Source organism: Lissotriton helveticus, chromosome 10, assembly GCF_964261635.1.
Source record: "Lissotriton helveticus chromosome 10, aLisHel1.1, whole genome shotgun sequence".
NCBI lineage: Eukaryota > Metazoa > Chordata > Amphibia > Caudata > Salamandridae > Lissotriton > Lissotriton helveticus.
The window spans coordinates 489724503-489736709 of record NC_136071.1 but is presented as its reverse complement, the minus strand read 5'-3'; the positions used below and the strand labels follow the sequence as shown (position 1 = coordinate 489736709).

Genomic DNA, 12207 nt, shown 5'->3' with positions numbered 1-12207 from the left:
TACAGCTTATGCGGAAGACATAGCTATATATACCACTAATGTTGTAAAAGCACTGGCAGGTATAACTATAGAGGCGGATAGATTTAGTACTGTTTCAGGCTATAAGCTTAATATAAACAAAACTCAAATAGTGGCCAACTATAAACTACCGGACTCTGTCTCCGGAATCTGTCAAGCTGCCAATTATCTAGGGGTCAAAATTTCAGCTAAAATTAGAGATATCATCACAGTAAATTACGATGCTCTAGTGAAATCAACAGTTTTATTACTCAACAAATGGCATAAATTACCCTTAAACATTATAAGTAGAATCAACTTGATAAAAATGAAAATACTACCAAAATTTCTTTATTTTTTTCGATCTATACCGCTTGCTTTAAATAACCTTTTTTTCAAGAAACTCGATGGAATATTCAGCAGCTTCATATGGGGGTATAGGAAAGCACGTAGATCTTTAAAGTTACTTAAAGGCCCCTTAGATACAGGAGGCCTCAACTTTCCAGATTTCAAATTATACTTTTGGGCCACTTTTATCAGTCGTCTGCGCCCGTTGCTTATTCCAGAAATGCAACTCTTCTATCACATTATTTTGTTAAAATCAGACGCCAGAATGTTTCTGTTAAAACTGAATGATCCTAATTATTTTAAAAGGGTCAGATTTAAGACGGCAAGGGATATTGCAAAAATATGGTTTAATATCCTGTCTTTTTGTAAAACGTTTTTTTTTCACCCCAAATTACCGCTCTGGGGAAACCCTGGCTTTCCCGGGATTTTCAATGATGTTCAAGCAAAATCATGGTCTGTTTTTGGAATCACTACATTAGCGGATCTCTACGGTGCTCAGGGTTTTTTAGATTTTGTCACACTTAAAAATGTATATAATTTGACCGAGGAGATGAGGTTTAAATATATGCAAATTTATGACTTTCTGATTCGTAAGATGAAGATATTAGAGGTTTTAGATTCGGACATTTGGAATCATTTATACTCACTCAAAACAAAATCGCTTATTAGTGAAGGGTAGAGCTGCTTTGTTTCATACGGAGTTGATGATTGCTCCAAATTGGCGGAGAAATGGAACTTGAAATTGAGACTTCCGATTAACTCCAACCAACAAGTGATCGCACGAAATGCCCTAAATGTGCGTTGGTTGGCGCTAATATAGAGCATATGTTGTTCTCCTGCCCCATCTTAAATGATTTTTGGCTTGCATTTGATCGAGCCCTGAAACTAAAATTGACTAGACCACCCTCTCTTTCGTCTTCTTTAATCTTATTAGATATACATGACGTCTCTCTTCCCCAACAGTCCCTAATAACTATCTTGTGCAAAATTGACCATCGCCCGTGCTTGGATTTCTACTCAGCCCCCACATATAATGGAATGGTGGGCCCTGGTCAATGAAATCTATAATATGGAGGCGGCTTTGGCTAGGCTTCGTGGGGTTCGATCTTTATGTAAATTCAACAAAATTTGGGGTAATTTTATTTAGAATGTTAGAATACTAAACCTTCTCAGATTTATAACTCAATATGTTATTATGGCGTCCTCTGTAATACTTTTCTCTTTTGTTATATTATTTGCATGATATGTATTTTGTTCAAGAAGACTCTTCCTTTCAAGCTTTGAAATGATCTGCTTTGTATTTGTTTATGTATTCTTTTCTTCTTCTTCTCCACTTCTCTTGCTGTTAACAAAAAAAAAAAAAAAAGGGAAGGCAATAGAGCAGTTAACAGCATCTAAGTGCTACCGTCCATTGAGGTCAAGCAAATGGGTTGATAAGACCTGCTCACAAGCCCATACCAGCCTTTTACATGCTCTAAAAAGCTCCACAAGGGTTCTATCAGAGGTTAGGAAATGTAGGATGCTGTATAAATAAGCCATTAGACTCAGTTTTGGTAGGTAGTTAATGCCCCTTTCCTTTCTAGTAACCAAGGCACTGGTATAGAGGTAACTATCTCTGAACATGATTGGGTCAAATATTGTGTTACATTTTATGACTATAATGACCAGGTATCCACTGAACATAGCTCTATGATAGAGCGAGCTAATTTAGCAAGTACAGATGAGCTAACAATTGCACTCTGGGATGTCATTTCAGCGGTAAACAAATGCCCAAGCCACAAGGTACCAAGACCAATTGGGGTCCCTGTTGTCCTTTTTAAAGACAATTTGATACTTTGGGCCTCAATACGGGTGAATGTGCTTAGGAGTGCGACTAGTGTAGCACCTCCGAAATCTTGGACAAGGGCAACTAGTGTTCCAGTTTTTAAAAAGGGAGATAGAAGTGACCCACATTGTTACCAGCCAATGTCCCTATTTGACGCTACAGCCAAGATTCTGGGTAGAGTTTTGTTAAATCAATTAGAAGACTGGGTAAATGAAAAGTCAATTTTAACTCTTGCACAAAATGGCTTTAGACAGGGCCTAGGGATGGCATACCAGTGTCGGAATCTTCATTTAATGATGAGTAAATATGTGGTCAGCAAAGAGGGTTGCCTCTTTCTGGCATTTATGGATCTAAGTGCAGCCTTCGATAATGTTGTAAGGGAAAACTTGTGGACTATGTTACTAAGTAAAGGTGCTAATCCTAAAATTGTTCACGTACTTTCCCAGTTGCATGCAGACGTAGAAGGCAGGATTAGGTATGGGCCAAAAGGAGAATGAACCCCATACATAAAGATTAGAAAGAATGTCAGGCAAGGCTGTGTGCTGACACCCTTTCTTTTTAGTTTTTATATTAACGGCCGAGAGGATTGTCTGAAAGAAGCTGCAGCCTACCCGCCCCACATGGGGTCAAATCAGTTACAAGTACTTATGTACGGGGAAGACTGCGTGAATGTGGCCCGAACGGGCAAAGGGTCTCCAGAGACTTCTAGACAGCTTTGTGGCCTTTATGTCCGAACTAGGTCTTTCTACACATAAAGCTAAATGTTATGCCATGGTCTGGGGGCAACCATGTAGTAGGTTAACTCCTTTACACATTGGTAGCACTGCCCTCAAATGTGTCCCCACATTTTCTTATCAGTGGGTCACGTTTGATAGTATACTTAGATGCATCTGAAGTGTGTAAGGGTAAGGCAGTTTGAAATAGCTATAGTGCCCCTATTCGAATTTGCCTCTAAGTTATGGTTTATGCCCTTAGATGCAGCGATTACCATCTATAAAGCTAGACCCATATCAATTGGCATTTGTGGCACTGGGGTTTGGTTGCATACTGATTACTCGCCATTACAGACTAGTGAAAACAAATTTCTGCAAAGACTTATGTCTCTCCCTTGCAGCATTCCTCTATGGAATTAGGACCACAATATTTGGGAGATGTATTAAAACTTGCATCCACTTTGCTCTGGCTGTCAGTCTGGGCAAGCCCGAAGCATCACTAACACATCAGTGATTACTGACTGCTTAAATCTTTCAAGGGCAAACCAGATTAAATGGCTTATGTATGTAAAAAAGGATTGACAGGTTTGATATGATCACAAATCCTACGTCCATAAATCGTTGGGTTGGACCTCTGGTAAAAAAGAGACATTTTAAACCAGGTAGCCGAAAAGAGGCAGGATAGTGAACTAAGGAAGGGGTTGGTGATGGCATACCTCCCCTTATGTACAACAGCTAACATTAAGCCCTATTTGCTAAAGATTCCACGCCACCAGAGATATTATTTGTTAAGGTTCAGACTTGGTCTGGCCCATTTTTCGGTGTTCTACCCCTCTAATGTGTTTACTGCAAAAGATTTGACACCGTGCCCATGTAATTCAATCATGCCTCAATCCCAACTGCTTATGCTCTTGTTTGTGAGCTGTATAGGGAACAGAGAACACAGATACTACCACCTCTGTTGAAGATTTTGAACATAAGGAAGTGCAAAGAGGCTGTGGCATATTTACAACTGCTCCAGACCGATTAACTATGTGTAATAGTGTATAGATTTATTTCCTCTGTCACTAAATGCAGTAAAACAGTTGGCAACATAATGATGACTCAATGTATTTCTCTTTTAATTTACACTAAGGCGAAACGTTTAATACATTTATAATGTTTTTTCTTAAATCTTTTATGCACCAAGACACTTTATTATGGATTGTATGGCAAATCATTTGCATATATTGCACGATTGGATTAGCTTGTGCAAAGACGTTTTAGAGTAATTACAACTGTTCCAGACAGGATATGTTTAACTGTGTTTAGACTCATTTTTTCTGTTGATAAACACAGGAGAGTATTTGGGAAATAATGATGACTAAATGGAAGGCAGTCAATGGGAGTTGGGTCAGGAGGTTTGTTGACCAGGCCGAAGTGCAGACGTGAATACTGTTTTTTAAGACGTCTTTAGATGTCCTGCATAGCGCACCAATATTTGTAGTGCACGAAGAACTGGGCGTGGGGTATATAACAGATATTAAGGCATTCTGCCCTTTCTCTTTATGGTTAGATATTTGGAGAAGGCCCTCTGCCTAATTAAATGAGGAGATTTTGAAAGACTGTATGTCCTAGATAGGTCTCTGCATATTCCTGGGCTCAAGTACATTAAGGGCCTCTCTCAGAGTCTAGGTAGGAGTGACCTGTATGGTCCCCCCTAAGGGAATTGTGAGGTCTGGCAGTAAATGGGCTAAAGAAAACTTTTGTCAGCCGAGTTCTACCTCTAGAGAAGTGATTGCCCTTTCGAAACCTAGAGTGCCTGTCCACTTCCTGTTAATGTCCACTCCTTTCACTGAGCCACATCTTTAAATTGTAAAAAGCACATATGAGCTGACCAGGTTTAGGCTTGGTCTTTTTCAATGGCCAGCGCTATTGGAATTACAGAAGGGCCGCACAAACGTCTGCAGCACCTTCTGTAATACCAAAGTGCCCCTGGGGCACGCAAGCGCCCATTGCTTCCCAGGGCACTGTATATAATACAGCCCCATGTGTGTGAATATTCCAGAGTTGGTTATTTTTATAACCAATTGTTTGTTTCGCTTAGTACATTAATTTCAAGAGCCCAAAACTGTTTTGAAATTATAGCTTGTTTTCAGGTCATGACTGGTGGTTCACTCTACCAGTAAACTGAAACAACTGCTCATACTTGTGCCTAGTGTTTCACTTACAGGGATTCATTCCTCCACGCAAGCATTGTGAGTACTTTGCATGCTACTCTAACATATATACAAAAAGCGTCAAAATTGTCTTTACTTGGCTTTTATGAACAAAATCATAAAAAGCACAGAGCATACAATACCTATATACAGTTAAAGTAATTTCCCATACAGCATAAAAGAACAAGCAAAGCAAACATTCTCATCAGTCGCCATAAAAACATTAGTTACTATTTAAACATTTTCACATCTTGTCACTTTTTATTCCTGACCCATTTGCCTACCGTTTCACTTGCAGTGATTTATTCATCCCTGCGACACTGCAGGCTCAATTCACAAAGGTAAACTTAGACTTCAGGTCTAAACTTAGACTTCAGGTCTAAGTTTAACTTTGTGAATTGGTGCCTTAGGACTAAGTTTAACTTTGCGGATTTGTGCCTTAGGTCTCAGGTCCAGGTTTACCGTTGTAAATTGGGGTCTTAGACTTCAGGTCTAAGTTTATCTTTGTGAAACCTTACGCTGTTACCAATACCTATCCAATTTTTCAGATCTTTACAAAAACATTTTTGGGAGATTTTGTTTTACTTATTTCTTCCACAGTACTCATTGCTCCTCACATTTTCCGATGATGAGCTTTCAAGTAAACTTTAGAGTTTAAACATCCTTGACAATTTAGCACACAGGCACACCCTCTCTCAATGCTAATACATGTGATTTTTGTTGCTGTATGCATACCGACTGCAAATGAATAAAGACCAACAACTTTGTCCACTAAAAGTAAAAGGGATGTAGAACATTCAAGGTTTAAATTGAATAGACACAGTACAAGTAGTATTTTGACAGAAAAAGCACTCTTAGTGTTAGCCAGTGAGGACACATACTGTTAGGAAAACACAGGAAAGACCAATGAAAGGATACATTTTTCGACATACAAAGGCAGTAAACAGATTTAACTGTTCATATGAAAAGTGGTAAGAAAAAAAAATACATTATTTTAAGAAAAAGCCTGAATGGACAAGGGGGGGGGGGGAACTTGAATAACGCTGGTCATTATGTAGAACTGTACGGTAATATGTAAATTCTCTACTTAGGCCCTGATTCAGAGTGGGAGGAAATAGGGTGAGGTAAATATTCCCCTCTGTAAATAACGACGCTGGTGGGAATATTTATCGAATATATGAAATCCTTCCTATTCCCTGTTTTACAATGGGAAATTAGGAATATAACTTTAACTTCAGTTTTTCACACTGAATTCCACATTTATCATATTATTCTACATGTTTTCCGCCCAGTGATTTTCACCAGATTTGACCTGCCAAAACTGATTAGGGTCAAAATGCAGGGTGTGCTCCACCTGTAACCAGGGCTTAAGAGTGTTAGTGTATTTAGAAACGTCCGTCTGGGCCTACTTCTAATTTCCGCCATTGTTTCATTTCCACCTTACCTCAATTTGCATGGTTTTGGGTTGGATGACGTGCACTTTGTTCTTGTAACCGCACCAGACACGGTCGTACACCACTGCCATGCAGCGGATGGAGTGGTGCGTGTGGCCCAGGTCCATCAGGTGGTAATTGCTTAAGTCCCACTGGCCATCTGCAAAGAGACAAGGGTGTCAGAGAGACCATGAGTATATAGGAGAGAAACATGTCAGACGCTTACTTTATTTTAGGAGCACATTCTGGGCTATGTGAGCCTAAGAAAACTTAGAAATACTGCCAAGGATCAATCCCAAAATAACCTACCCACTGATACTCCATGCCTTAAAATGCACACCTGAAACAACCTCTGTTGGCAGATAGCCCAGATGTATTGATCTGTACTTAAATTGTGGCCTCATTAAAACAGCCATTTAGTGCTTTGAAAAATAATAAATGTATTGAAGTATTGGCTGTGTTTCTTCCTAACCTGAAGTTTTCAAGCCACTCTCCTTCTAATGTTTGCTGCTTCATGTATTCTTTTTCTGTAAGCTGTGTATTTTGTTTTGCTTCGATCGATTCTTATTGGTATCTGTTGGGAGCACTTCAGGACAGGCGGTTTTTCAACATTCCTAATGTCTGTCCTGTTGTATTCAGGCCAGGAACAGGCAGAAAGGCTATCCAAATACCTTTGTATAGCTCCTCTGTTTCCCAGCGAAACAAGGTGATGTGACTATCATTTTTTTTCCCTCAGAACCCAGGGGCCGTGTTAGGGTAAACATGTCTTACAGCACATACAACTGTGGTACTCTCGATAGTTGTCTTCTCTCACACACACACGTTTTATGTGACACAGCAGTATGATACTAAGAGATTTCTACCTTCAGGAATGATAGTTATTTTGGATTCTTTGTCTAGCTGCTGATTCCTCACCTCTTTCATCTCCCCTCGGTGTCAGTTGGGCTCTGGAAAAGTGAAAACGCTCCACAACGCCAATAGGTGGCACCATGGCTCAGGCTCCAGGACCCACCCCTGGATATGACATCATTGAATCAATATGGTGCCACCCAGGCTCACTGATGTGAGTATCTAAACCTTTTTTTCCACGCCCCCAGTGGCTATACAAATACCAACAAGATTCACAGAAGTTGCAATGTACAAAAAAACTAACTTGGGACCTTTTCAAAATCGCATGACCACACCACACCTCAGAACGAGGAGGTGGCCGGAATTTGCAGTTAAGATAGAGTTGTGACAGAAAGGATGTTACTAAAGGTAAGTAACTTGTCCTTCTGATGGAAATTGACCCTCCGAATTTCTCATCGGTTGAATCAATACCAAGCAGAACCTCTGAAGTGGTGGGTCTGAAGCAATGGTCAAACCAGATGTCTGCATCTCAGATTTTGTAAAATGGCCATCGCTGTGGACTTGGGAGAGAAAGAAATAATGTCTGGTCAAAGTGTGAATCAAAGGCCACTCCCAGCCCGGCAGATATCGATGACAGGAATACACCTGGCTAGTGAAGAGGATATGGAATAAGTAGTGGAAAGGGGGCGGGGTGGCTGTTGCCTCCAGGAGGCTCTTTCATTTGAAGATCATATCCAATTAGGAGGAAAGTGGTCCACTTCTGAATCGCCTTGACTTTCTTGGAACTTGCAAAAACAAGGAAAAGCTGATTATCAACCTTGAACGAGCTGGTCCTGTCAAAGTAAAAACTGAGGGCCCTCTGAGGATAGAGCTAGGGTAATTACATTTTCCTCCTCAGTGGAGTATGAGAAGGAGGGTAGAAAGTTGGTGAAATGAAAGAAGGTAACTCAGCAGGAAAGAACTTAGTCCTAAGAACCAGTTAGTGCAGACAAAATGAGGAAGAACAAACAAAACTACAGCTGAAGACAACTCTGAGCAGAGACCATGGCAATAAAGAACAGAGTCTTTGAAGTAAGCTGCTGCAAAGGACAACTGTGCTTATACATAGGGTGAACTCATTAGGTAAATGAGCACCAAGTTAAGATCGCATTGAAGCATTATACAGGGACAACTGGGAAACAAATCGATCAAACCCTCAAGAAAACACAAAACGACAAGAGACTCTAACAATGATGGATGATTTAGTAAGCTAAGAAAAGATTATAGGGCCAACAAATATCTATTACTGAGGTCAAAAGCAAAGCCTTGCCTGGCCCAGGAAAGAACAAAGCACAATCAATCCCAAAAGCGTGCCGTCAAAGGGGTCATCTTCCACTTTTGGTGTTCTAAGAGATAAAAAAAGACATGCACAGAATAGACTGATTTGGGACAGGTGAGAAAGGCTGACACAATCATGTCCACCACCTCGGCAGGTAAATCTCAGATTGCCAGTTCAATTTCCAGGATTGAAGGTAGAGACTTTGGAGATTTGGGTCGAGGACTTGCCCCTCCCACTGCTAGATTAGGGCCTCCCATAGCTGAAGAGGAAGGTGCAGATACAGGCAGGCCATATCAGAGTACCATACCCTCCATCGCCAGTCTGGTTTGATTAAGAACTTCTGCACACAGGCATGACGAAGCTTCCTCAGAAACCAAGCAACCAGAAGAATTGAATTTAAATGCATGAAACAGACAGGACATGCCTCCTAGGGCCCCTGCAGCATAACTACAACACATACGACTATGGGAACTGAGTATTCATGTGAACTGCCAAGAGATCCACCAGAAGCCTGCCCCAAATGACGAAGATGTACTGAACCACCTCCGAGGGAAGATCCCACTCGTTATCAGCGAGGATGAAACTTATTGCATTTAGGAGTATGTATCTGTTAAACAGTACCAAATATGTATGTAAGTAGGAGCCCTAATGTTAGCTCTGATTGCAAAAGAAAAAGCAATACGCTGAGATTGCAGGATGTTTCAGGACAGAAAAGATATAAATGTGAACTATGATCATAGTACAATAAAACCATAATTGTTGTCCATTTAAGAAATAGATGCAGATATTTCCTGTACGTTGCTTAAGGGAAATTTCCATAGCACCCCTGCCGTTATTGTGCAAAGGTCTATTTAGTTACATGTCTTTTGTTGATTAGTCTAGAACTGCTACGCCTTGGATTTTTGCCAGGCACCTGCCCCTGATTGGCTTAGTATTGACTTATATTATCAAAGCAAATACTATACATTCTCAAATATCTGTCATAATGGCGATCCTGGATCCTTTGGCAACTAGACTCCACACAGCCGTCCTTGTTGAATAAATATACGTTGTAACTCACACTTTTCTTTATAGAGAATCTGCTTTAACCCGTTCATTGCGTGCGTTGGCCAACGGCCATTGCTAGCACTACCTCCGTAGTGCTGCGCACGTCCGTTGGTCGATGCGGCCCCGCCCACGCACGGAAACATCTGCACTGTGGCAGATTCTACGCCACGCTAAAGGGGTTAACATCTGCAAGATGACACTACGTGCGACGGGCTTGGGCCCCACAACGTACAAAACCGGAACAACATGAATTAGTACACCTCTTATACTACATGGGCACGGGGGGACACTTAGTGAAATGGTTATATGTTGGCATCAGGGAACATGTACCTTCGCCGATTGCTACACTCAGGGAGACCTGGACTGCAGACTCGGGCGAAAACATAACAGACGGGGAATGGAAACTTATTCTAGGCCATCATAGACGGGTGTCCAGAAATGTTAAGTTTCAGTTCATACAGGCCATGGTTCTCCACAGAGCTTACCTTACACCCCAGAGGCTACATCGGATGTTCCCTGCCACCGCACACTGCTGCCCAAGATGTTACCAAGACGAAGCACATATTCTCCACATGCTATGGTCATGCCCGAAGATACACACTTATTGCGGGACGATCAAACATATGCTACACTCCAAAACAACACTCCAGATCCCTGAGGGAGCGTCACCGTGCATACTGGGGAACAGGAAACGGCACACGACATGCAAGGCACAGCTGAGATTTATGGATCTGGCACTAGTGCTGGCGATCAGGGTGCTCACCATGCGATGGAAGTCACCCAGGGCCCCACAAATAGAAATATGGCGCAACGACTTACTGAAATGGGGCAAAGCAGAATCCGCGGCACTGCGAGAAGAGGAGAGCAAGGGCCTGCGCAAATATCCCATAGCTCAGGAATGGGACTCAATGCTGCTGGACCTGGAAGAGACAGACCTGGACAGTTCGGGAGACCCAGTGGGGTGAACTCACATAGGTAACGGAAGGGGGCCGGGAACCACGAGCACCACTGCGACTCACAAGGGCTAGACCAGACCTAGAGCTTTTACCAAATTACAAATAGACGGAGCCACCTTGCCCCGGGATGGGGGGTGCACAAGTGAGAACGACCAGGAGACAGAGGGTGGGTGGGCGGGTGGGGTTGGGGGGACAGTTGGGATGTGATACTTATGTAAGAAACGATTCTGGAGTTTACAGAGTATATATGGGACGTATCCGGGGATTGCTCTGACAAGCAACTTATAACTGAAATGCACTGCTCCCACAAATTAATGGTTATGAAAACGGAAAAGACTGATGTAAGCTATGATTAGAAAATGTACAGAAATGCATGATATCCTGTAACAGTCACGAATAAAGAGTTTTAAAAAAAAAACATCTGCAAGATGGCGCAAGATTGTCAGCCTCCACGTTCAGTGAGTCCGCCACATGGCTCATGACAAGCCAAACATCTGAGATCTTGAGCTCAAAACCAAATGTTCAGACCTTTAGTCTTGAGGCAGAGAAGGCCAATGTCCACACCAACCTACTTGTTGGTGCAACACATTATGGCTATATTGTCCATCAGCACTTGTATCGATTGACTTTGGAGGAATTGAAGGCAGGAATGCCTTGAGGATCAGATTGGTCACCGCAGCTTGAGCAGATTAATTTGGAGGTGACCACAGGCCTCTGACCTCCAATGTATTGAGAGAACTACTACAGCTGAAGGAGAAGGCATTTGTAACCAACAGGACTATTGCCGGAAGGGTGTACAAAGATATCCCAAAGGTGAGGGGGTCTGACAGCAACTAACTCTGCAGGTCTTGAGTTGTACCCAGGGAAATCCCTAAACTATCCTTCAGGACTCCACGATGTTGTGCCCATTGAAATTAGAGTCAACAATGCCAGTTTCAATCTTTGACATAATCAGACCATATTCCACTTTTAAATGCAAATAAGATATTTTGATTTGTAAAACATAGGCTGCATATAATTTGAAGTACTCATGAAAGAGACAAATACAAAGTCTTCTTATGCTGATGGCACTACATATCTCTCCACTTATCCATGTTCTAAATAATAGGCTGGCGATGAGAATAGCCATTTGTTCCTCCGCTCCATCTTTTGTTTAGTGCACTTCAATAACTGCAGAGCAAAGATCACAAGAATGCATTATTATAAACTGTTCCTATAAATCCCTTGGGTCAGCAGAGTTGGGAGTAGTGCCTGCTGTTACTAGATTTCCTTGTTTCTTTTTTTCCTTATGGATGCACTTTGTTGTTAAATAGACAATTAGGTGAGATATGGCTTGGGTGCCAAACAAGATGGCTGCCTTGTAACATGGCTCCAAAGGGCTGAGTACATATCTATTTTTTCAAGGAAGAAGACTTCACTCTTTGTGAAAATAAGAGGCAGCCATTCTTTTAGCATCCAGAGTATCTTGCGGACACCTTACACATCAGAACTGCTGCTTTATTATGGACTGCAATATTTCTAAA

The 12207-nt window shown here is 41.6% G+C and overlaps 1 protein-coding gene across 1 annotated transcript in view; it reads right to left on the bottom strand.

Moving 5' to 3' along the window:
* The window catches only part of MAPK8IP3 (mitogen-activated protein kinase 8 interacting protein 3), a 683833-nt gene that overhangs the window by 167656 nt on the left and 503970 nt on the right, over positions 1–12207 (bottom strand). Inside the window, exon 24 of the mRNA XM_078662972.1 lies at positions 6526–6674. Coding sequence (XP_078519098.1) covers positions 6526–6674 — 149 coding nt within the window. The remainder of the gene's footprint in view (positions 1–6525; positions 6675–12207) is intronic.